This window comes from Amia ocellicauda, chromosome 16 (genome assembly GCF_036373705.1).
Source record: "Amia ocellicauda isolate fAmiCal2 chromosome 16, fAmiCal2.hap1, whole genome shotgun sequence".
Classification (NCBI taxonomy): domain Eukaryota; kingdom Metazoa; phylum Chordata; class Actinopteri; order Amiiformes; family Amiidae; genus Amia; species Amia ocellicauda.
The window spans coordinates 14,361,224-14,389,158 of record NC_089865.1 but is presented as its reverse complement, the minus strand read 5'-3'; the positions used below and the strand labels follow the sequence as shown (position 1 = coordinate 14,389,158).

General features: G+C 36.5%; 1 protein-coding gene across 1 annotated transcript in view; it reads right to left on the bottom strand.

Annotated features, from left to right (window-relative positions):
• cwc22 (CWC22 spliceosome associated protein) overlaps positions 1-27,112 on the bottom strand; it is a 36,337-nt gene extending 9,225 nt beyond the window's left edge. Inside the window, exons 1-15 of the mRNA XM_066687456.1 lie at positions 27,035-27,112; positions 19,047-19,143; positions 15,888-16,069; positions 15,296-15,351; positions 14,456-14,587; positions 13,916-14,269; positions 12,638-12,766; positions 12,345-12,513; positions 12,192-12,245; positions 11,536-11,671; positions 11,227-11,433; positions 10,454-10,516; positions 10,049-10,141; positions 9,181-9,265; positions 2,649-2,709 (exon numbers count right to left, since the gene is read on the bottom strand). Coding sequence (XP_066543553.1) covers positions 2,649-2,709; positions 9,181-9,265; positions 10,049-10,141; positions 10,454-10,516; positions 11,227-11,433; positions 11,536-11,671; positions 12,192-12,245; positions 12,345-12,513; positions 12,638-12,766; positions 13,916-14,269; positions 14,456-14,587; positions 15,296-15,351; positions 15,888-16,069; positions 19,047-19,143; positions 27,035-27,097 — 1,881 coding nt within the window. The 5' untranslated portion in view covers positions 27,098-27,112. The remainder of the gene's footprint in view (positions 1-2,648; positions 2,710-9,180; positions 9,266-10,048; positions 10,142-10,453; positions 10,517-11,226; positions 11,434-11,535; positions 11,672-12,191; positions 12,246-12,344; positions 12,514-12,637; positions 12,767-13,915; positions 14,270-14,455; positions 14,588-15,295; positions 15,352-15,887; positions 16,070-19,046; positions 19,144-27,034) is intronic.
• Positions 27,113-27,935: the final 823 nt, after the last annotated feature.

Genomic DNA, 27,935 nt, shown 5'->3' with positions numbered 1-27,935 from the left:
CATGCAGAGCACAGGGAAGAGAACTTTGCTCCATGCTGTTTAACCTTCAAAGAAAAGAGAATGACTTGAGTCTATAGTGATTCATTTCAACTTAAGTGTAAGCAAAGAATTAGAGAAATATATTTTTTCTTATAAAGATCATATCAGATGGCAGTGCTTGCAAATAAAACATCTTTAAAAAAAAAAAAAAAAAAAGATTATGGCACTGTTGGTATGGGATCTACAGTAGACTTAAGACATGTTTTTCTATTAATTGCATTTGAGTCAAAGAACACATTATTTTTCTACCCAATAGTGTTCCACTTTCAGGTTTAACCTGCATGAACTAGTATGCAGTTTGAGAGGAAAAATAGCATACAATCTGAAAATCATAACCCCTAACTTACACAGTAAGATACCACACTTCTCTTCTCTTGCTAAAGTCCTGGGCATCAAAAATGTATGGCGGGGAAGCTTCCTTGAAATCTAAGTGCTCTTGTACTACTCAATTACCCCAGTCATTACTCCCACTTCAGCAGCTCAAATAAATTGTTAAAATTGCTCAGGGTTATAATCACATCTAAGGAATCCAGCAATAGTCCGTCTCTGCAGGATTCGTGTTAAACTGATGAAATTGGCTTTTTCCTTATAGATTTCTTAAAACATAAAAGTAAACAAAAGAAATCTCAGCATCTAATGGAAATTATTTATAACATCCAATCCCTGTTGAAGGCTGACATTTTTGTAAAGATCTGATGAGAGTTAAATGGTTAACTCAGTAATACCTCTGTACTCCCAATTGAATTTGTCAAACGATACACACATCGTTTGAGCAGAAAAGATAACTACAGTTTAAAATCCTGGTATAAAGCTTAAATAGAACCAAATGTTTTGACCACAGAACCTCACATCTCAAAGCTGTGCATTGTGCAGTAACATTTTGCCAGGAACAGAAATGTTAGTCAACATGTGTGCTGTTACCTAAAGATAAAATCTTTACAGCAGAAAATAACGCCAGTTCCAGGACATCTCTACATTACATAACATTCTCTTTAGGCCATTTGGGAACACTATGTATCTATATGGAAAGAGCACAGCTGCTATTTCAAACAAAATAAGAATACCAGATACATATGCACTGAATCTACTTTGTAGAGATCAAATACAAGTACTAAGAAAGTAAGTTTAGAATTGAATGAATGGAGTCAGATGGTAGCAGCAACTTCTGAAAGTCTTTGTAAACCCTGTGAAACTACAGTACTATACTTAGATCTGACATGTCTATGCACAAGGACAACACTGCCAAAAGAACAGTCATTTCTCTATGGGAAACAACTTGTGAAATACAAAATGAACTTCAATTCACATATACAAAAACTGGGTTATATGACTGACTCAAAGAAACAGTATTTATATAAATGGTCGAGATTGGTTTTCACCGGTATGTTACATTTTACGATTACAAAAACTTTTATATCGTGCTTTCGCTCTCTTCATTTTGCAATGTCACTGACAATACATTTGATTTTCTAAATGACTAATAATTTTTCAGAAGGTGTCGTTAGAAAGGTAGGAAGCACAAGACCAAAAATACTCTAAATGTTTGTTTAACCAAAGTAATATTAAGTGAAAATTAATTCAATTTGAGAGAGGAATGCGGTTTAAAAGTTAAGCCATGACAAAAAAAATGCAATTGTAGCCTGTCACATTCAAATTGGCTTTCTAGCTATTACAAACACAAAAAGCAAACCAACGGCAATAAGGTCATGTCATATTTCCAGCAGTCATTCCCTGTGGTGTCAAATGTTTAAATTAGAGAGCTCCACTACACACCTCCCAAAACCTTCAAAGCAAATACAGCTGGAAAATCAATAGTGTTACCATGCCAAACACATTTATGTAGAGTGCTTAGCATTGCCTTTTTACAAGAGTGCTAATCGATTTAACCTATATTATTACTATTATTATTATTTTTATTTCTTGGCAGACGCCCTTATCCAGGGCAATACAAAGTGCAAGAGACATTTTCCATTTTATAATGTTTATTTGGTAAATTTTAAGTTATAATGTTTTTAGGCTTTCACAAAAGCTTTTAATGTATTCAGTATTGTATCAAGGAACACAAAATACCACTAAACATTTAAAGTTCATAATTGAAGAAACAGGAAATACTGAAATCATGAAATCATGTTTTAAAAAGAAGTATTTCACTTCTTGAAATGTACGATGTAAAACAATGAAACATATTTACTTGAAGAAAAACAGATCAAGACATAATGACTTACACCAAAGGCTTATTCTAAAGATTGATTGATTATCAAACTTGATAATCAAGTTGGGCTTGCTTCAAACTTCAAACTTTGTGTATTGCCCCTGCTGCTAATGGTCAATTTCAGAAAAAGCATTTGATTTGTTAAGGGAACACCCAGTTTCTAAATGAAGCATAGTCTCCCATGAGGAAGATTTAAAATCTAAATTACAAAATGCAAATGTTTCCTGAATGAAACAAGGAATTAAATGACCTCAAACTTAAGAAAAAAAGTTAGATTATTAAATAAACAGCTCTCGAGTTTGACTCGACTGAAATATGAACCAAATATTTTAGCTAACTAACGTCTGAAAACATGTTCAAAAGCTTGGATATTTTACAAAGTGTGAAGTAAACATACCGTTTGGCTGTCAGGGAAGTCCATCTTTATCAATTTGTGGGCACATTCTTCAAAGTCCAAACTGTTAATAGAGAGCAAAACACTTATTACAATTTAATTTGTCCCTTTAACCCTTTATGTGCACAATTACTTGATAATGAATAGATTCCTGGGTACATGCTTAAACTTTGGTCTGGTTGAAATGGAACCCAATCCAAAAGCTCCAAACCACTTTTTTCAACAGTGTGATGTGCATCCGTTCTCTACCTTGTACCAACTTACTTACTTTTTCCAATCTCAGGATATCTTACATAAATAAAATGTAAAGTGGTAATTAATCTGGAAAATATACTGAAATTTGTAACTATGAACAAAATCGTAGATATGAACAATGTTTCATTATATTTTTAGCATTTTACTGAATAATATTGATATGCATTATGTGCAAAATAATGATTTGATGTTTTTGGATTTGTTAAATACTGTATTCTGTTTGTAAATTGATGTTATGATAATATAATTTGTACATAAAATATACAGCACAAATATTTTTGAATTTCAAGATGGCTTATTTTGTAAGATATGCTGTTCTCAGGCTAAATTCCTTCAAATACAATATTTTAATGCATTTAGATCTCTAATTTTTAAGCAGAATACTCAAAGATTAATTTACAAAAAAAGAAAATGTAGCGCTGTTAAGTTTGTATATAATTCCCATGTATGTAATTGTTCAGAATAAAAACACAGATTCCAAGATATGTTTTTCATACAGTGACACATACAGACTAAATTACCCAGGTTCTAAAAGACTTAAGGCAATGAGGAAGCCGGGAGCAATGATCTGAGTAAACCACAGATGGGCCTTTAACAGCACAGACTCCTCTTCTATTCAGAGCATCATACAACTGCACTTCAAATTGTGTGAATTTACAGAGTTTTATTTTGTGAAGAAACCGCATTACACATTTGCAAATGTCCAACAGTGAATGATCTTACAAATGTCAAAATATAAATACTGCAGGTGCAGGTAACCATATTCAAAGAATTCACAAGATACTGGGGAGAGAGAATACAAACACAAACTACTTAACTGGGTGTACAGAATCACATCCGTTTCATAAATCATAATTTTGCAGAAGGAATAACCAATACGGAAGCTTTTTCTACAGATAATTAAAGTAAAGTACATTTATCAAATTCCCTATAATTTGTATGTCTTTAATGTCAACTCGGCTAAGTAGACCGTTTGTCAAAACAAACAAATCTAGAGAATTAACATTCCACCCCTAAAAATGCCTTTAAATCACAGAGGAACTGTACATGATTTTTTAGGAATTGTCAATCATTAAGAGATGTAAAATGTAAAAGGTTTTGGGCAATAAATAATTTATGTACAGGCATATTATATTAAATTATCTGAAATGTGTCTAAAAAAAATCTGAAAATATCTTCCTTCCTCATCCCTGGTGCTGTACATAATTACTTCTACTGAAGATATTTAGCACTCACACAACAAAGCAGTAGGGGGGAACTATTCCCACATGTGCCACTATAATGCAAGTTTCAGTAGCACATTGCAAATTTAGCATCTCAGACTGACATTTTTGGAAACGTACAACATCCCTTTCAGTAACAGTTTACTTACTGAACATACACTGAGTTGAACAACCATATGAAGAATCCTTCTGATCTTTGAACAAGAACTTGAACCCATTTCCCCTTACACTTTCACTATTGAAAACACGCAATGTTTTCCCCCCTAAAGACTGAATTACGCTCTCATAATGTTCATGAAATTAAAGATAGAAATGAAAATGGGGAAGGAATGTACAGGGTTAAATTCTACTTGCTTAGTTTGCTCACTGAACTTTCGCTTCTAATATCTGAGCACTTCTGTTTTCCACAGGTGCTTACCTTACATTAAAATATGGCAGGAAAACAGCACCGGGTATTTCTGCCTCCTTAAGATTATGTCGCTAACTTAATTGAAAAGGCTTTACTTTTAATATAAAAGCAATGGATTTTCTCCCTCTCTTTTAAACCTTCTGACAATTGTTTTACCTCCTGTCAAGTTCTACCTTCCCCAGTGAAATGAAACAATTTAACACACGCCATGGGTTTTCTAGTAGATTCTACATACTCTATTTATCACAGCTGTAAATCTGAGCCGGTAAGAAAGGAATGTGGTGCTAGCTTGGCACAAAATGTGCTGTACTCCCTCAGTAAGCAGTTTAGGTGTTTTAATATGTCTGCAAAATTACAAAATTCTAGGTTTAAGTCCCCAGAGGTTAGGAAAAAAATGATTAGATTACATCAAATGACACTGCTTGTAGAGCACATTGATATGTCTAAATTAGCCATCAGACACTGATGATAAAGCTATGTGCCAAGCGAAGACCCAAAAAAAAACAATCCAACAAACAAACAAAAAATATCTATGGCAACTCATTTCTCAAACTATTGCTTTACAAATTCACAAGAAAACAGTTACTATTCCATTTAAATAATATATTAAAGGTTAGCTGAAAAGGATAGTCATAAATATACATTATAGAGCCTTATGTGAATAAATTAGATATGAAATACCCAAAACAATTTATTAACAATGCATCAAATTGTACTATCACCTAGTGCATAAATTAATAACAGAGGAGAAGATTTTAATGTGCCTTTTCAAGGAAAGCCGCAAAGAGTGCAACTTCATTAATAAAGAATCTGCCAGGTCACTTGTCAAGATATTTGTGTTCATTTCTTTACCCCTGCTGATTCTAATGTTTATGTACCAGCTGCCGCTCCAAATGTTCCACGGCAGCCCCTCTGAGGAGCACAGTATCAACAGCAACGTAACCTCAGTTCTAGGATGGCACAACAATCATGCTTTATGAACAGTCTTTGCAACTTTTCAGATTCTGCCACAGACCCTTGAGTTTCATTTAAATTAGGAAGACTGAACACCTAATGGTTACATACTTTCAGAATAGGCGCTGATTGCAATGTTAGGTTAATGTATTTAGCAACTGGGATTTGTTTTGATTATGCCACAATATGTTCCCTTTCAAATTGAAAGACAGCCATTACCGAATGGGAAGAGCCTTCTGACCTGTCAATCAGTGAAAACACGTACCAAAGCTGCCCAATAGAGGCCCTGGCAGGAGGAAGAACCGCCTCTGTGAAAAGTATCCTCATGAAATGGCAGGCAGCTGCGGTCTTCTTTCACCTCACCAGCAATACTGCATTTAGTCACGTTCGCTTGCGTGTATTCTAAAAGTTGGAGAAGAGTGTTCTCTTGCTCTTCGTTGTCAGATTTGGATAACTACACACTTGCGCTCTTCTGAGTTTTGGAGAGACGGTGGACCTCTCGATTGAGCCGTCGGCTGAGGCTAAGCTTAGAAATACATGGATCTCCAGAAAGCTAGGAGACAGCCACAACAGCGCCAGTGGAGCTACCAGTTACCAGACCCAAAGACAGTTTGAGACCACCAGTAAAGGACAATTCCAGTCTGGGACTTGGAATTAGTTCTGCAAGGACTTAGCAGTGCTCCTTTGAGCCAATCTCCACAACGGAGCTCCGCTTCCTCTCGCTTAAGGCAGCCTTCCTTGCAGTGATAACGGCGGCAACGAGAATTAGTGAAATTCACGACTTGTCCGTGGATAAAGCCTGTCTGATCTTCTCGGGAAGCAACGACAGAGTGACTCGGAGGACGTACTAGGGATGCACCGATGAATCATCCAACGATTACTTGCGAAAAGGCATCATGCTTACCTAATGTTTATAACAGGCTAACGTTTTTTTTCTCCAGTCACGTGTCAATGACAGATATAGTGCCAGGCTGCTTTGTTGGATATAAGGTGAGAGCTTTAACACTTATGCGCCATTTCCACTGGCTTAAGCGTCCGGACACGTCCAGGTTTTGTGGACGGTTAACTATCTGCTGCCAGATGTGGCCGTAAGTGTCCGTCACCCACTGAGGAAATGCTTCTCTTTCAGAAGCGGAGATGTGAGCTGGACTTGCAGGCAGACAGGGAAGAGAGCAGTTACATTATGTCAGAATATATAATCTCAAATGCATAATTTCTCAAACTTGAATTTCTCAGGACCCTGGTGCAGTGCCGTGACGGTAGCAGACGATTTTATGAACAACTGGACGGTGTTTCAGGCTTTCGTTTTGTGGATGGTGTGCAGGTCTGTTGTATAACAGCCCTGCAGAGACAATCAGTATGAAGGCGAACATGATTTAGTTAACGTGTGCCCATTTACAAGTTAAATAATTCAGCACTGGGTTTCCCTCTAAAACATTAAGAACTGTTTAAATAAATGCATCCATAAGTCCATAAACACCATGACTGTAATGTGCACACTTTAGTGTAACTAGTTACAATAATAACAATAATAATAAATAGCAAATATTTATTTTATTGTTGCACATGGAAACGTTTTCTTACAGTAATGCAATGCTTGTCTGAAAATGTTTTCTATTCACGGTTAGCTGTTCTTACCACAGTATTAATTACAAAATGCCATCAATGCTTGTACCCCATTCATACAAATTTGAGGTAAAATAGACTACCTCCGTTGTAGGAAAGAAATGTATCGGCTTTGTAGATGGATTTCCCTTTGCGTACCTTTCATTTCTAAAAAATACACCACGTCAAATTGGTACCCTATGTCTGAATGGGGTATAAGTCTTTTCTTATTCAAATATATTGAAAAATAACTTGTATAATTAAAATGAATTGAAATTAGAAGCCTCATTAGAAGCAACATTTTTATTTAATTTATGACAGGGTAGAAAGTTACAGAAATGTTAAAACATCGGTTACATCGGTATCGGCCAATCATTTTCTTATCAGTGCATCCCTACTTCCTAACTAAGGTCGTGTCGGAATTCCACATCAATCAACTGATTGTCCTGGAGTCTTTCCATACCCCTCCACATACATCGGATGGGGGCCATAGACTACACACTCTGCCCTGTCCGGGTCTTGAGGTGCTATATGCAGAGGACTGCGCACAGCCGCAAATCCGACCAGCTGTGTCTGCTACGGTTCCACCACCAGAGGGAGGGCGGTTTCAAAACAACGACTGGCGCACTGGGATGGCTCTCTTTTGATTTGAAAGGGAACGATAGGTTATCATCATAACCTCGGTTCCTTGAAAAAGAAAGACAGTCATTACCCTTCAGATGTCGCTCGGCCAGACGACATTCCTGATGAAGAAATGGCAGGCAGCTGCAGTCAGGAGGAGACACTTCACAGATGCTGGGGGCAGGTCTTCCTCCTGCCAGCAAGGCCCCTATTGGGCAGCTTTGGTACATGTTTTCACTGACTGGCAGGTCAGAAGGCTCTTCCCATTCGGAAATGGCTGTCTTTCTTTTTCAGGGAAACGGGGTTATAATAATAACCTATCGCTTCTTATTTGTATACACTGGTATGTTATTATGACATTTTTAAATGCCGACAGTTACTACAAGCAATACTGAAAGTCTGAAAGTGGAAGAAACCAGAGAAAGCTAGGTTTAACATGAATAAAATGAACATTAAAAAAAAAAAAATTAATCCTGATGTTTTGGTCTTTAGAAGACAAGTAACAGAGTATTATTCAGAAGCTAACATCTGATAGAAGCAAACTATGGGTTAATAACTAAATTGAGTGGATTACTTCCTTTCTACATATACAAAATCTAAGCACAAAAAATAGGCTCTGCGACGGTGAAGAATGATCTCTGTGGTGGATGAATTGTAATTACTTTCACTCAAACTGCCCTGAATAGCCCAATACTGAAAAAAGGTTAACCCCAGACGTCTCGCAAAACCAATTTCGTTGCATACAAAAAAAAAAAAAAGACTACTTCTGGCCACACAGTTTAAGTTTGTCACTGTGTTCAGAGAAAAGCAAATCAATAAAAGCAGCAAAATACACATACAAAAATACCTATAAAAATGTAAATTTACATCTCTCTCAACTTTGCTAGGCTGAGAATATAAATTGTAGCACTGAACTGAATATTCTTATCTGAGAGAAACACTGGCTTATTGAAAATCAATGCTATATGTCCCTGGATTAAACAGTTCTCTGTGTTTCTATTTAGAAGCATCCACTCTGCATATGAAACATTATAATTTTATATTTATATTGCAATTGTCAAAATTCCTACTTGTGCATCATAAATACATACATAACTTTTTCATTACTGTAACAGTAGAGTATGATCACACTTGGCATTTACAGAAGCATAAACATTTTACTTTAGAATTCAGTTTATTTTCAATTAATGAAATTACACCTGATATTAGATTCCATTTGTGTGTGATGCCAATTAGCTTTCTACCAATGCATGCTGTTACATGCAAAGCTATTACATGTACTGTGTTGGAATGCATCTTACAACTAAACATTTCATTTTAATGGTATCCTTACATATAAAAATCAAACATTGTGGGATTGATTAGTTTGCATTCAGTTTCTTTTAGACATTCATGAAAACAAAACAAATACTAAAATTTAAATATATATGTATCACTCGCATAGAAAAACACAGAAGATGGTACTGACCTTGACTGGATGGCAAGATAGATGGTACGGCGAAACGCAACCAAGTTCACCTCAGTCTGGTCATGGATAGTGATTTTCTCTTGTTCTAGAAAAAAAACAAATGTAGAAACAAGTTTGTCTCAAATCCTATCTTAACATTGGTCTTTCTGACAAAATGTAAGAGTTAAATTAATATAAGTATCGTCTCAACTGTTAGGCTTGGCATGCCATGCATTTCCTTTGTAGTTGTCTGCCTCCTGGCAGCGAATTTCATCCCAATAACCTGACCAAGTCAAGCATTCACTATGCTCCACTTCTACCCCTGAACCTCCGAATATTCATGAAAGTACCACTGACACATTAGCATCAGAGTCATTAACTCAGAAAAGGATTAAGTAAATATGTTAAAAGCATACGTTTATGCAATATCTTTTTTATATGGTGTTTAAAAGGCCTTACTAAATATGTGAAACTTTCCTATCCGCAGTCGAGGAAGCCAGAGCTCCACGGTGACGAGCTGACTTCTTTCCAGAGCGGACAGATGCCATACGTTACACTAGATTAACTGTTGAAGTTTCATCAGGGATGCTGTTTAAAGTGCTGATGCTGAGAAATGCAACTCAAAAAACATTGCTAGCTAAGCAAAAAGTAGTGAACCCCCCCCCCCAATCCAATCATACGAGATGCAGAAGAATAAAATAGAAATAATCAGGTAACAAAATGATACATACTGAAACAGTAAATAGAGCACAAAATGTGAGATAAAAACTGGAAAGCCTACAGTGACAGTACAATGCAGCAATATATAAAACCAGTGTAGTGATTGCGTGAAGGCATAAAAGTATCATTTTTCTATTTTCTTTTCTGTAGTGCACAGCAGAATGTGTACCTTCATCATCGTCTCCACCCTCTTCTTCATCTTCTTCATCACTGCCATCGGCATCATCATCAGACCCGGATTCGCTGCCTTCGTCAAGAATCTCTGAAGACCAAAGAAATCAGTTTAACATTTCCTGGAGCTTAAAATTAATACTTTTATTTATGGACTACACCAGTTTTTCTCCAGAAGTGATCATAATAGTAGCAGTAACACAAAGTAGTACAATGATAAAGACATGTCCCAAAAGGACTCATCCTTTAAAAAACAAATGCATATTGGTGTAATCTTGTGAATGCAGAGATGTAAAGCTCGTAAACAGAATCTACTATAAAAACTAACACTTAGAACACTTCCTTTAGAATTATTAATAATTAAAAAAAAACTGGCAATTGCTGTGGAAATTAGAAATGTTACCCTTTTTAATTTCTTTGTACTTCTCCTCGTTTTCCAGAAAGTCAGGGTCCAACTTGAAGACATCTGCAAAATTAAACATTGTTTTTTAATAGCAAGAGAATTAGTTTGTAATTACAGATTTTACAGCAATTAAGTAATTTTAAATGAGATGTAATCAAAGGCAATTACCCGTAAAATGCATTAGAATAGCATTATTCATAACACAGTTAATGTGATAACCGCTTTCAGCGCACCCTGAAGTGTTTTTAGAATAGGTTTTCAATTAAAGCAGTACGTCTTTGGAGTCACAAAGCAGCTTATTTCAAATACAAACGAAACATCAGGCAACCTACACTCAATGTGTACACTTCAATTCTATTACCAAGATATTTAGGAGATGAATTTTAAGACCAGTTACAAGGTTTAACAAACACTAACACAGCATTGGACAAATATAATAAGGGTGTAAAATCCAGGGCAGATGTCTTACACACATACTATATGATGGACATTTGCTGTAAACATTTTGTACATACACAAATACAATTCTGGGTTCCCTCTTGGATTATGATTGGATGTAAAAGGCTTTATTCAAAACTACTGTAGCACAAATGCATAGCCTCTCACATTTTTGATTGCTCCACTTTGGATAGGGCATTAAATTTACAAGACATTACCATGTGGGGAAAATCTTATTATCTCAAATGGTTTTACATTGGAATTCCCCTAAAATTAATTTCAAATGATATGTACAAGGAATCCAGTCCTTAATCCAACGTATATTCTGTACTTACTAAGAATATCCTCTTGGTTGTAATCATCTTCCAGAGGAAGCATATGAGTGAACTGATCCTCCTCTTCCACAAGATCGAGGCCTTCAGGAATGATGGGATGATCCTTAAAACCATCTTTACGAATCGCAAACATGACCTCTATCATATACTGGACACGCTTGTCAATTTCGGACTCGTGGAGAATGTTGCGTAACCGTTCAAATATAGCTATGGAACAAAAAAACATTTGGTACAAAAACAGTTAGTATAGGAACAAAAGATAGTAAAAAGATTGGGGGTTGGGGCCAAAGAAAAAAGACAAATGCTTGCCATTGATGCCACGGGGTGAGACTTCAGTGAGTTTGAGTCCGCAGTCCTTCAGAAAGCTGATGGCCACCTCCACACTGTCATCCGTAGGCCGCTCCAACAGCAGAGTGAGCATTTCCAAACACAGAACCTCGTGGGCCTGTAACAGTTGGGAATACACTTTAAAATCATGCATAAAATCCTACAATCTTAACTTCCCAGATATCTTTTATAGAAATTCACTAAGATGTGTGTACTAAAACTTCTTGCACTGATTTCAAACGCATTCCTTTCTCTGTGTGTGTGTGTGTTACCTGGAAGAATATTGTCTTGATGAGGTTCAAATTAACATTGTTATGCTAATATTTCACACAATCTTAATAAAAGCAAGTAAAAAGCCATTTATATAGATCAAAACAGATCACCCTATTGTGGAAACAGAGAAAAATACAGATTTTGATATCACTAGCATTTAACAATCACAATTATATTACATAGTCCTAATGACAGTTGCTGCAATGCTGATGGATTGCAGGCCTAATTAGACTAGAAACAGAGTACATTTAAAGACGGTCTGGGGAAAAAGAAAAAAAAAAATCAGTTCAGTCGCTTAATTCCTAAAGCACTGTGCTTTTCTCGTTAACAAGAAATGACAGGGTAGCTAATTAAGGCAAACTTACCACATTCTGATTGATTAGGTGAGCTACAAATTTGGAGGCTGTCAGACATTGTTGCTGGAAAGAGAAAAATACAAATTAAACTGATATTCAATGGAAAACAAAACATCAGTCTGAAGAGTAATTGAAGAAAATGTTTAAAACAAATCTACCCACCTTATCATTCCTTCTGTAGCCCTTTCTGAAGTTGAGGATGAGCCTTTTGAGAATTAGTTCTCCGATCTGAGGAAACTTTGAATTTATAATGGCCACCAGTGCTGCGTACACATGTGAGAAGATGGGGGAGGCACTCTGTGCTTGTAATGTTGACCTGGCTAAAAGACCCCTGAAACAACACAAACACGTCACGTCGTCATTTCCCACGTCAGGTGAACTTTAGTGAGCAAAAGAACTCAATACAGTACTGGCAGTACACATTTTCATATGTTGTTGAAAAGAAAAACATTTACCTTCCTCTTACAATATTTTCTTGCAAGAGTTCGTGAATTATATTCCCTATGTTGGAGACGTTCACTTTATTGATGAGGCCATTGATCGATTTCTTCAATGCTTCCCAGCTCATCCTTTGATATGCCAAACTGCAAGAACAGAATTATTTTATTAAAAAAAGAAAGATCACATTATATTTTCTTACAATGTCTTATATTACCGTGTTTTTTTAATTGTTGCTTTTAAGTCAGAATTGACAAATTAAATTGTAATGCGAGATGGTTAATTATCCAGCAAAGACAATTATAAACAGGTGGTATCTTGTTTAAACAGGACTGATCTGCTTTAATACTAAGATGTATTAAACAAAGGTCATTAGCAATAGGCTTATATTATAATAAGGAGAACAAAATACGTGAAACAAAATGCTTACAGATGTTCAATTCTGTAGGTGTAAAATTAATTTTAAACATCAATAATATCCCATTAGGAAAAAAATCACTGCCAGTATATGAACACCATTTTGTTGTAGCATTAAAGCTTTACACACAATAGTTCTCAGCAAATCTTAGCAAAGATAGGATTTAAAACCCTTGTATCAAAAGCACAAAAAGGTTATAAAACCTCTGTTTGGCCCAACAGGCACAATACCCTTTCAGATGGCTGCAGAGTGACCTATAGAGCTATAGAGAACATGTTATGCTAATTATAATCATCAATTCTGTCAAACTAGTTTTGCCTCTAGGGTGTAAAGTATTTCCAAAAGAACAATCAGAACCCTTAAGAAACAGACAGCCAGAACAATTAACAGTAAGCGTATCACATGCACCTTTCACACTTTCAGAGAGGCAGCAGTTTCACCAATTTTAAAAGCCCAAACCCACCACTATCTTTGGTTAGAGAAAACCAGGGAAGGGAGGGTGGAGGGTAGAGGGTGGGGAATCAATCACACATTATATTATATTGAATTTCTCAGGAGTGTTTAGCCACAAGCTATACATCACATCAGAGGCCAACCATATTTCATCCTAAGAAAGTCATGTTTTGTGCTTTTCTATTTTTCTGAAATAACCAAGATTCCTCACTAGATTTAGATAGAGGGACATTTAAAAGCCTATATTAACTTCTAAATGTCCTTTAGCACTCAATCATATTTTAAATTCCAGATGCAACATTCATTTAAAGTTCGCAAATTAAAACAGATTTTGGAAATTTCTGAGAAACTATAGCCCGAAGTGTTCCTTTTTCACATTTCCAAAACTATAACCATCCTGCCCTGGATGGCACTCACTGCTCACCTGCTTTTGTCCGTGATCTGAGCCTGCATCATGCGGAGTTTGGCCGGGGGGATGTAAGCCCCACCAGTGCGAGTCAAGATTGGGTCGATATCTTCCTTCCTCTTCTTCACTGGAGGGACTTCTGCAGGTTGCGCTTCCCTCTGGACAGGGGAAGGCGATCTGCCTCTCCTCCTGAAATCCACCTCCCTCTCCCGGCTGGAACGATACGTACGATCCCTGTCTCTGTCGTAGTACCGCTCTCTCTCCCTCTCGCGGTCCGCATAGCGCTCCCGCTCTCTGTCGGGGTAGCGCTCCCTGTCCCGCTCCCGGTCGGAGTAGCGTTCCCGGTCTCTCTCTCTGCTGGGGTACCGCTCCCTTTCCAGACACGTTGAGAAAACAACATTAAATGTCAGCAAAATCTGAATCCGATTAATACAGTGAATACATATCAGTGATACCATTAACTTTATTTCACTCTGCCACAAGGTGTAAAGACATTCATAAAAAAAAAGTCATACCAGGCAATATAATCACAGTATACCAATCTCAACAGCCAGTCACCTGTCAGGGTATCTCCCAGAGCCGGGACGTCCGCGCTCGTACCGCTGATCGCGCCCCTCTGGGGACTCCCTGTCGCGGGCACGAGGGGACCGGGACCGGGACCGGGACCTGGACCTTCTGCGATCCCCATCCCTTCAAAACACAACCCACAAGCTTTACCTTGACCGTCTGGTTGGTTGTTAAGAAATTTGTGATTCTTCATAGGCCATTTCAATCCCACAGGAAAGAACAAGACAGAATTTAGGACTTAAAACACAAGTGGAGACCCCCAAGAGAGAGCCAAGTTGTAAAATGTAAAACTGATCATGAGGTCGGTGGTGAGGTCTTCTTCAAAGCCTTCACTTGGGAAATCTCCTTTTATTTTCTCAGTACTGTAATCTTTTAAGTGAAGTCAGTTTGCAAACATAATAGACAGGGAACTGAGGGGGAAGATCTTTTACCCTAACTGTAAAATTGTCAAAGTTGATTAATAATCCATGTTTGTTTTGTTTTTCGTCCACTATCTTCGGTTTATGAAGTACTTGCTACTCTTAACTGAAACAGTCAGTTAATAATTAGTGAGCCACTAATTAATTATAATTCTGCCGCTGTATATTAAAAAGTACAGCTTAGCCTTATTTTAAGAGAATACATGTTTAGAAACTCTACCATGGCTTCAATTTTGCGATATAAAAATTTCAATAACTGAATGAGGCTACAGAGGCTAATTTGTTTTCATTAATGAACAGACCATGCCTAATGAGACTACGAACAAAAAAAAAAAAGTCTCAGGACACACACACAAAACTATGACGTGACTGTTTTGATAATAACAAAGCACAAAACCCCATTATTACCAACCTGTTCTCTGGAGATGAGCTGGAGTGTCTATCTTTTCTTTCTTCATTTGAGTTACGCTGAAACATTGGGGGAAATAACCATGTGAAATGAAAATTAATGCAATAATATCCATACATATTCACTTATAAATAGGCTCTCTATTGGTGTGTGTATATATAGATATAGATAGATATATCTATATATATATATCTATATATATATCTATATCTCTCTCTCTCTCTCTCTCTCTCTCTCTCTCTATATATATATATATATATATATATATATATATATATATATATATATAGAGAGAGAGAGAGAATTACTGTTGTTAAAAAAAACAATCAAACAGCTGCACTTTGATAGTGTTGCTATTTCTGTTCCCAAACTTAATTAACACCACATATCTAACTATGATTAGCTTTCATTAGTGTTGATTCCTCACAACAAGATGAAACAAACACTCTTTCACACATGAAAAGCAATGCAAGTACCCACATCCCAAAAAGTCATAGACATCTAGTTAAACTCAAGTCACAGTTCGTACAGTACTTCATTGGACTGACTTGGTTTTCTGCTGTATAGATTATATGTGGATTAGCAAAACCCTTACTCTGATTTGTGCCACTCTACTTCTCATTTTACGGGCTCCTCCACTCGAGCTGCTCCCACTGCTACTGCTGTCAGTGTCCGAGCCCCCGGAGCTGTCCCCGCTGCTGCCTGCGGACGAGCCCCTGCCACTCCTGCCATCAGGACTGCCCTCCCTGGCCTCCGCTGGGCTTTTCTCTCCTTCCACTATTTCAGTTGGGAAACAACAACAAATAAAATGACAAGGCACACATGACACAGAAAGAAAAGTATATAAAATAATCACCACTCATCACGTTCGCAATATTGCACAATGTTCAGAGGGGCCACAGGACTGTAAATGGCATTATGGGAAAATAGGGAATGGCTGTTTAGACAACAAAGCAAAAGAGGTAACCAACTGCATTGTAAAGCAGAAACTTATACTCTCATAGTACCTTTATCTTGAAACCATTTAACACGACAAGAAAGCCAAATTTTTTGCAGGTTTCATCCTGGCCCAAATTAAAGATAAAAATTCCCAACATTTTTACAGGAGTCACTTTACATAGGTGTGTAATTATGTACTAATATAGTACTAAGAACACAATCTGCATTTGATCATGAATACAGTTTATCATAAAGTTACTCTGACACTATTAAGAGAGTGTCCAATCAATTGGTTTGAAGACAGCTTTCGTGGCTGCAAGTGGACTTAATTCACAGGCCTTATTGCTGCTTAAATAATAGCAGGGGGTCAGCTGGAAGCTCTTCACCATGATTTCACTTTGAGACACACTGTACCCGGCATCAGGTCAGGAATCATGATAGCATTTTTGATTAACCACGATAACAAAACAAAATGTACTGTTCTTCTCTGGTACAGTAAATTGAATTGGTCTTAAAAGTCATAATCATGAAACACTGCTTGCAGAGAATGGCTGTTCAAATGGTATTTTTAATCAATTTTAAAACCGTAGTAACAGCCTGCTAGCATTAATCCCTCTGCTATATCTACTGTTGTATTACTCTGGAGGTTTCTGCTCAGAAAAGCGCTGAGTGATGAGAATTACTCAGTGCTGGCACTGTAGAAATTCTGATACCAGCTGTGGGAAATGATCCTGGGATAACAGACTTATATATGCAATGTATTAGAACTAAACAATTCTTTAGCATCTTAAAAAGAGTAATGTTCATAGATGAGTATCGCATTACCTGCTGAACCTCAGAACTAGTATCCTAATTTAATAGGATCCTAATTTAAAGGAAGTTTTACAATGCAGGGTTTGAATGTTATAAAGAAAGATAGAACATATCAAAGGCATATCTATACAGATAACAAAGACCTAAGCCTTACATTTCCACACTGCAAAGACGGTGAAAATAAACTTTTGTTTTGCTAAATATTTTATATTTTGTTTACTGCTTGCTTTTACATACTGTAAAAAAAAAATAGACATCAAATGGGTCTTGGCAGTCCCTGAGTGTGTTTACGCAAAACTTTCTGCCAATAATTGTGTCCCATATTACTCACAAACTGTTAAATACAGCTACCATGACACACAGGTATAAAATTACAGGAGAAATTGAGAAATGGAGAAATCCACAGACCTCCTGTTTTAGACCTCCAGACTAGAGACTGATCCAAGGCATACGCCACAATTTCCGTATCTATGCTATGGCACATTTGTTACCATTAGGGTGCATTGTAGCCAGATACAATATTGGGGGGAGGGAATACATTTTTAGGCTAGTAAGCATTAACACTCCAAAACAATGCAAAGCAAATAAGCTTTAAACACAATACAAGTTAGTTCACCAAATGAGTACATTGGATATATCTATCCACTTTTTAATAGGAACACTGCTTTCAAGCACATTTTGAATGCCTACAACCATGTGGCTAATATTGCATTCTAGGCACTGACTGTAAGGTCTACACAGAAAAGGTTATTATAAGCATTATCTGGAAACGAACATATCAAAAGAAAGGAATCTATTGGGCTGCAAGTCTCTACGATAAAGAGAGCAGTGTGATGGCCCAGACATTGATTTGTTAAGCCAAGATCTTTCTGATCTGATGAGTAACACAAAAAAGAGATACAGAAAAACGAGTGTGGGGGAAGACAGGAAGAACCACAACACTAAAGAGGGGAAAATATACACTTTCTTCTGGAAAGGTTGGCTAACTTAATGTCAGTTTATATAATCAAATTAGTGTAGAACATGTTCAAGTGTGAAACTATTATGTAACTAAGGATGAAAGTGAAGTTCTGCATACATTATGCAAAATGATATGTTGTTTGGTTGAGATAAGATTTTTTTTTTCCTCCATTAAAAAACACTATGAATTAAACAACTCAGCCCCCACCCCCCCCAAAAAAAAACAATGTGGTTGCCCGTAATCAGCTCATTCTAATGGTTCTAATAAGTTTTAGATAAAGGTTTATAACCCTTTGAATCCCACCCATTTTCCATATTATTTCAAATATTTATCCTTTGAGAATAAACACTGATAATAAAGCTCTTCCAGGAAGTTCCCAGATATCCACAACAGACAGGTGGTGACATTTTCTCAAAGGGGGCTCTTCCTATAAATACCAATTCAACAAAATGTCTGAGATTACCTAGAGAACAGAATAATACATTTATCTCAGTCATCAGAATCTGAAAATGGTTACTTAAAGGGCAAAGCGCCAAAGAATCCAAGTAAAATAACTTTATAACTTTAAAAACACTTCTAGTGCTTGAATGCTGTTTTAGCACAAAAAGATACACAGGAAAATTGTCATAATTATACTGGGATAATCTGTTGTAAAACTAGTATCAAAGCAAAGATTCCAAAGTAATTGACATTTAAGATGAAAAATTACTTTATATTTCTTAAAAGAACAAAAAAGATGATAAAAGAAGTATTGTGCTTAAGCTTATTTAACCAGCTTCAGTCAGACAATAACACAGATTATCATATCTTGTGTTTAGTGCAATTAATGGTTAAGTTAAATAAGATGGAAAACAACTGCCTGAAACAAATAAACCTCATTCGGGCTGATGATGGATATTAGGAGAAAGGGACAGAAGAACAATGTAAATACCAGCTTCCAGGTACAAGCACTGAAATGCAACCTCACAAAAGAAACTTCTCCAAAGACCCTAGTAAATACAAAGTTATAACACACTCCAGTAATGAAGGTGTGTTACTCACCACTCTTTTTGTCCTTGTTTGTGCCGTTGTCTTTTTCCTCAGTGGAACTGGTGCTCCGGCTCCTGGAAGGCCGTTCCATAGCGCAGGAACTGGAGGGCTGCTCACGAAACGAGACATAATGAAGCTATTTTGAGACTGCAGCACATGTTTGTGAACAAAAACAAGTAGCTTGTAGATTTTCCAAAGAAGGCACAGCTATGAATAATACTGACAGTGCTGAATACATAAAAAGGTGAGGCGGCAATAAGCACACCAGTGCAGTGTACTGTAAACAATTTAAACAAATTGTGTTGTAATTCTGGGTAAAAGCAAGAGGAAAATCGACAGCACAGTATAGAACATGATGTATATCACAGAGATAAACTCAACCGCAGCTATGTCCGTGGCCAAAAAGCAAGGAATGTATAATATGAACAGGATAAATAATTTTCAAACTCAGAATGATAGTTCAGAAACAAACCCTAGTTGTCAAAGAACACAAGCACAAGCTTCTTTAATAGAAAATATACAACCGATTTATTTCAATCTGAAACTGCACATATTCGTTTCATTTTTTGTTTATATGTAAGAAATTTGACCTTCACGGTTCTGCATTTCATATTGAAGGGCAGGCTGCTGTGGTGCAGTAAAAGAGAGGGCACCTCGAAAACAGCTTGAAGTATGCTGTCCTCTGCAAAAATAAAATGTGTCTTGGGACAACCTGAGCTCATCCTAGACTACTTTGCTAAATCCAGGCCTTATGCTGCAGATTTCTGAGAAACAGACAGATGCACACACAATACATTGAGCCATATATGAAAAGTGAAAATCAGAATTATATTGGCACAGACTAAATCATAATTACTATAACATGTAGGTTTAAGTCATTTTAGTACAATTAGCCTGCTGTCAAATAACTAGTCTGCTATATCTTTGATTCTTGTGTGAAGCACAAGAAATTAACTTATTGCAATGTGTAAACCATAATTACAACAAAAAGTCACACTTAAAAAAACAATACTGCACCAACTGTACACTACATATCAGTTAATATTCACTCAAAGGTCACGCAATTTATTTTACATCTTTCTCTAAAATCTGCATTCTTTGTATGGAACACAAAAAGCACCCCCTTCCTAGTGACCTATACAGTAGGTCACTTTAACCCGATGGAAATACTCTGAAACCATTTATCTTTGTTACAAAAGGTACAGCCCACCCCAACATAGAACCCCATGCATTTATGACAATTTTTTAAAATGCGAGAGCCACTAAAAAAACATTTACGCCTGCACCTCGCATTTACGACGGCATACGATGCAGACTCCATGAGTCACCTCAAAACAGGAAACACACATCAGCCAGCCTTGCAGCTGGTGCTTGAACTGCACACATCTCTGCCACATCGCTTTTTGCTATTTTCTTATTTTTGTGCATTATTTATAACATTGCTTCTATGGGAAATATGGTCTCAACTTTTGATGGTTCTGCAGGAACGGATTAGCTCGAGAGTGTGGGATTTGCCTGTATAGTGCTTCTCACTAATTTTCCTAGCAACTGGGGCATTGTAACTCACATTGTTCAATGTCTTAATTTACGTAGAGACAACTGCCACTAGAGGGCAATGATCATAATATAGAACAGACAATGATGGCATTATAAATTAATCAAAATGTATTGTAAATTAGTGTAAAAAAATACTGTCTACCATAAAATTATGTTTCAATAAACCGCACCTCCATTTAAAACAATGTCCATTATTGCAGAATATCACCGGCACCAAGAGTAATAAGCTTTAAACAGGGTCTGTGATTTTCTACGATAACAGAACATTCAGTAATGTAACGTTAAGCCTACAGTGCATAGAAGACTAAACTCTTCACTAAAAATTTAATATCAGCTATGCTAAGCTTAATTTGAATGTGAAAAAAAAAAAAATTGACCTGTAGACAAAACAATACTTTCACTTCAAGTCAAATAAAGATGCACATTATAAGTGTAATTGCTAGTTGAAACAGGCTCACAAGGGCTGAACTGATTTCTCCCGAGAGCTCTGATGAGCAAACAGCATACTTGTGTCCGACATACTCAGAACATCTTGCATTCACTTTATTTATCCCAAAGGGAGGGAAAATGTCAATTCTGGAAAACAAATCTTTTGATGTAGAGGTCAAGTCATTTATTGAACAGCTGTCACTGAATGCTTTATTAACAATAAGAACCTCCCTCATAGAGAACAACTGTGACTTGAAAAAGAAAAGCACAGGTGATGCACGGATTGGGGTTTAAAATCTTAATGTTTGTTGTAATTACTGACCTAAATTTAAATATCATATTTCTGTATTACCATACAATCAGTTAATATGTTTGACGCAGTCATTTTTGATCATTATATTGCAACTAGCCTGCTGTCAAATAATTAATCTGTGATATCTTTGATTCTTGTATGGAGCTCAGAAATTAATTTATGTAATTATAACCTGCATCACATTTCAAGTCTTTAGACTGCAATTTTTCAATATGTACAGTACTGTGCAAAAGTTTTAGGCAGGTGTGAAAAATGCTGTAAAGTATGAATGCGTTCAAAAATAGACATTAATAGATTATATTTATCAATTAACTAAATGCGAAGTGAGTTAACAGAAGAAAAGTCTAAATCAAGTCCATATTTGGTGTGACCACCCTTTGCTTTCAAAACAGCATCAATTCTTCTAGGTACACTTGCACAAAGTCAGGGATTTTGTAGGCTTATAGTCAGGTGTGTGATTAAACAATTATACCAAACAGGTGCTAATGATCATCAATTTAATATGTCGGCTGAAACACAATCATTAACTGAAACACAAACAGCTGTGTAGAAGGAATAAAACTGGGTGAGGAACAGCCAAGCTCAACTAACAAGGTGAGGCTGCTGAAGACAGTTTACGGTCAAAAGTCACACACCATGGCAAGACTGAGCACAGCAACAAGACACAAGGTAGTTACACTGCATCAGCAAGGTCTCTCCCAGGCAGACATTTCAAGGCAGTTTCAAGGGGTTTCCAGATGTGCTGTCCAAGCTCTTTTGAAGAGGCACAAAGAAATTGGCAACATTGAGCACCGTAGACGCAGTGGTCGGCCAAGGAAACTTACTGCAGCAGATGAAAGACACATCATGCTTACTTCCCTTCGCAATCGGAAGATGTCCAGCAGTGCCATCAACTCAGAATTGACAGAAAACAGTGGGACCCTGGTATACCCATCTACTGTCTGGAGAAGTCTGGTCAGAAGTGGCCTTCATGGAAGACTTGCGGACAAAAAGCCATACCTCCGACATGGAAACAAGGCCAAGCGACTCAACTATGCACGAAAACACAGGAACTGGGGTGCAGAAAAATGGCAGCAGGTGCTCTGGACTGATGAGTCAATTTGAAATATTTGGCTGTAGCAGAAGGCAGTTTATTCACTGAAGGGCTGGAGAGCAGTACACAAATGAGTGTCTGCAGGCACCAGTGAAGCATGGCGGAGGTTCCTTGCAAGTTTGGGGCTGCATTTCTGCAAATGGAGTTGGGGATTTGGTCAGAATTAATGGTCTCGTCAATGCTGAGAAGTACAGGCAGATACTTATCCATCATGCAATACCATCAGGGAGGCGTCTGATTGGCCCCAAATGTATTCTGCAGCATGACAACGACCCCAAACATACAGCAAAGTCATTAAGAACCATCTTCAGTGTAAAGAAGAACAACGAGTCCTGGAAGTGATGGTATGGCCCCCACAGAGCCTTGATCTCAACATCGAGTCTGTCTGGGATTACATGGAGAGAGAAACAACTGAGGCTGCCTAAATCCACAGAAGAACTGTGGTGAGTTCTCCAAGATGTTTGGGCCAACCTACCCGCCGAGTTCCTTCAAAAACTGTGCAAGTGTACCTAGAAGAATTGATGCTGTTTTGAAGGCAAAGGATGGTCACACCAACTATTGATTTGATGTAGATTGTTCTTCTGTTCACTCACTTTGCATTTTGTTAACTCATAAATATAATCTATTAATGTCTATTTTAAAAGCACTTACTTTACAGCATTTCTTCACACCTGCCTAAAACTTTTGCACAGTACTCTATAAATATGAGAAGTACATTCGATTTGAGAATTGCAATCAAGAATAAGGTTAATAAATGTCAGTAGAACACATAGCACAGGATTACACTGGTAACTCTGGTATTGGAAGGATTAAATACAGCAGGTATGATAGATCACTTTAATAGTTCAATTAAATCACTAGTTTAATTCAGGGTTCCCACACAAATCAGATTTTTTTTTTTTTTTCCCATGACTTTTCCATGATAATTTTATGATTTTCCATGACTAAATGTTTTAATCGTTTACAACAAAAATCCTGGAAAGTTGAAAATGCACACATAAAATAATGAGAATATTGATGAACACAATAGGAAATAACCACATAATCAGCTTTTGTCATGACAGCTTCCTCCTCCCCTTACAGCTATCCAATCCACCCACTTTAATAAAACATGCTAACATCAACTAATAAAGAGTACAAAGATGTAAATGCAAAATTAAACCTAGTACTATCTGATCAATGTATAAAGTGGGCAATCACATTGAAGCTGTTCTGCAGTGTACAACTCAGACAGACACTTGCTGGAGGTCATGTTTTTAATATGGCACTATATGATTGGCTCACACAAGGAGGTTGGTCAGCATTGTGGCATTAAGGACAGGGCTGGCGCTGACAGAATTAAGCAGCACATGGAAAGCAAACGGCACAAGAAACTCACAAAAGTAAGCTTTGGGGTAAACAGTGTATATTGGTAACTTTTGTAGAACTTGTTTATGGTTTTGAAATTTAATTTCTTGAATAGAACAATATGTATTATTATTTACTTGATTTTAAAAAAAAAATAAGCATATCATACATTTGGCTACTTAATTTAAATGCAATGGACACTTCATAACATTTGAGCATTTAATGTAGTCAGGGGTCCTCAACACTAGTCCTGGGAACCCCTGTGTCTGCTGGTTCTTGTTCTAACAGAGCGCTCACTTGTTTAATTGAAACCTTAAATGGAATTATCAACCAACACCCGAGAGCTGAAAATAATAAAATTTCAAATTAATCACTTAATTTGTGCAATTACAGGTTTGCTTAAATAACTAAATAACAGAGCTGAAAGCACAGGTGAGCGAACATTAGAAGAGACAGTGGTTTGTCAGGACCTGGGTTGAGAAACAAAGATGTTTTTCTTCCCCCCCATCTTATTAAACCCGGTGTTACTGTTTGTTTTGTTTTTCTCAAAATAAAAACCGAAAACACAGAACATTATGTGTATGATAATGAGAAAACAACAATTAAAACAGTATTTCAACTTTATTTCACAAAAACAACATTTCGCTCTACAAGAGATCTTCATCAGGATCCATATGCTGATGAAGATCTTGTGTAGATCGAAACATTTTTGCTAAAAACCTGTGAAGTATGGGTTACATAAATAATTTCTATTTGTGCACTGGAGCTGCTTTTTACTTTATATGGCTTTTTTTTTTTTTACCCTGCACCTACTAAGTAATTTGGACATGCGTGCGATTAACTTTTACTATTAAAGTTATTTCACATTAAAGGGCGATCATCATTCTGGCACATCCTGACCAATTTAGTCACAATCGCGTACACAGATTTATGTCATTCTGCTCAGTCTACACAAATACTGTGAATTGTCTGGCTGAATGGTCAGATTCTGTTCAGAATTACGTACATTTGTAGTACAAGAACGCAACCAATGATCTTGAGAATCTGTGCACAATGAGGAAAGTCTGCGTGTTGTGAACGCACCAAGCTTCTTTGTGTAGATATTTGGTTATAGGAGTTGTGCTTAGCATATATGTGCTTCACACAGACTCTCCCGATACTTGGAAATCCCTGTGTGCATAATATCTGACACAGACCACTGTGCCATGCATTCATAATAACCACATGTATTGTAGAGTACGTACTAAAAGGAAAATTTAAACAGGATTTAAAACAATTTTATTCTGCACCATGGAACTGCTACTTTGTATCAGAGTGTACATTATATCCCATGTATGTTGTAAATGGGGTTGGCTGTGTATTTGTGTAGCTATTCCCCATGACTTCAAATTGTTTCGTAATTTTTTTTCACGACTTTCCATGACCATTTTTTCCCCCATGACTTTTCCAAGATTTTCCATGACCCTGGGAACCCTACCAGATCTACCTTAGAAGATCTGATTTCTGCATCTTAATGTCTGATTTACAATGTCTTAGCGAGTGACATCCTGGAAGATCCAAGCTGACAATACAGATCAGAACAGAAGGGGTGATACTAGTCCTAATAAAGTATCTCAGTAAGGACATGCTTGACTGTAAACATCAAGTGATGCTTATTTATAAATGCCTCAAATTAAATCTAGATATTTTCCAAAAGCCAAACAGAAGCTAACAATAAATACTGAAAGAACCTGTACAACTAATAACTATTCTAAGAAACCATCATGCATGTCTGATTTCCTTGATAGCAATTACAGAGAGAGGACACTATAGTATGAACTTGCCATTGATTAACTTAACATGACCTCGCATTAGCCTGAAATGCATCAAAACATTGTGAGAAATCCCTTGAGCCTACCCAGTGAAAGGCTGGTATAAAGATATTAGTTTGGGGTCTGAGATTATTTTTTACCGGGGCAGTCTGCTTATTAGACCAATTGTCTTCAACTTCATACCTTGTATTTAAAAGATGAAAGATGTTCCCTACATCCCTGCAGTATTTAGGCTCCTCTGGTTCGTAGATCAAATCTATACACTTACATTAAGACTTAAAGCTCTGTATGCCAGTTCACCTAGTATCTGAAATGATATAATTAATCCTAGCTACTTCTGTAAAACATGGGAAAACATTCACAAAACTTTTCATATTCTACATAGGATGCATTTGCACATACAATTTACATGGGTTTAACAATTTATTAAAACATGGAACCATAAGTACAGCCTTTTGGATATAATTCTAAGTTTTGTATATTGGTTTAATAAAAATATTAAACGCAGGTAGATTAGACTTCGTGCAATTTAAAAAATGCCACATAAATACATTACAAAGTAAGATTATCACCTGTCTAGCATACAATATTTTTAGTACATTGCCATCATCTATTGGCATCAAATGATTTTTTCTTAATTAATTACAATAATTAAGTACAGTACCACAGATGCAAGACAACTCGTTTCCCCATTTCTAACTTGCTGCAACTTTGTAGGTAGCTTTTTATGATGTCGTTTATATACTTACTAATTTATTGAACTTAAGAAAACAAATTAAGCCATTTAAATTAGGAAAGTAGCATTTTGTTTTAATCATCTTTCAAAACATTAACACACAAACTAACAAACTGAAGTAATACAGACAAGTAATATGTATAATACATATTATACACGATTGTTGGTAAACTACTTTCTAAAATCTCCCATTGTGCAGGCCTATAAACACAATCGTTTTCCCAGTAAGAATCGCGGCTTATTCCAATAAACTATATCCAGAGACGTATTTTCTGCTGGTTGTAGCTATTTATCGAGTACAAACTTTTACAATATCATACTGCTGTACTTATTTACACTCAATGCAACTTAAAGTTGTTTCAGCAGACGTGATATATAAATTTATAAATACTAGGCCAAGTTAGTAAATCACTAGAAAATAATTCTACAATAGATTATCGCGTTATTTCAAAGTAAACCACCACAATATTTACAGCGAGTTATGTAATCGGATTGGTAATGAAATATATCACTCGTGTACTACGATGGAAAGCGCCATGTGTATGCAACCAGTTTGCTACACAAAAAAGGCCTGTGATATTTCGTTAACATTTTGCTTTATGTCATACTCAGTAAGTTTACATATTCCCGCAAGGTGTATATATTTTTTAATCGTACTATAAATCTATGGGAATAATTTAACCAGTACAACGACTCGAACAACGTCTTTATTACCTCCTTTGGAGAACTGGAGTTTAGTCGTGTTTCGATCTCAGCCTCATTCGTTTCCGCCGCCATCTTTCCCCCCTCACAACAAACTCTCGTACGGACACCGCCAGGGGTCAAAAGCAAGTAGCGTCAGCCCAATTAAAGAACGCGAATTTCGAAATGAGAATGTGCCCCCAAAATAACAAAGTATTAGAATATGAAGTCTTATCGCCCCTGTATAAACATGAGGTACTTATTCCACAGTCCTAAACACTTTAATTTAGATCACTACAACTGTATTTTTACAAGATATATTTTTATCATGGTATACTGTACTTTACCATGATTTTTTCATTTACATTTTTTTTATTTACCCTTCAACACCATACTACACTTTTACAATATATTATCTTTTTCACATGGTACACCACACTACACATTTCCATATTTAAAGATACTATTTAAGATGGTAAACTATGTTTGCTACCCCACGTTACACCTCAGTGTATTTTACCACGATACACCACACTACAATTTACTCTTGTAGGGCACATAAGTAGCCTTAAATGTGGCCTATGGTCCTATATGACATTTCCTCTTCCCTTATGATACCTTTAAAATGCCTTATACCACACTTAGGCTGGGATTAAATCAAATCTTTGACTCATCCGCTAATACATAAATACAGACCTGCTATTATACTACAGCTACTAACCTACTTACCTTTATATACCATTACCTAAATTATACTACTACTACTTCAATTACAAACTATCACTGATGTTAACCTGCATACACCCATCAAAAATCATACATATTCAATAATTTCTCATGTAAAAATACTCTCACATGCAGGAAAGTATCTTCAGATTCTTTAAATTCTAGTTATAAGTGCAATTATATGGTATTCATTAAGAATTGCCATATA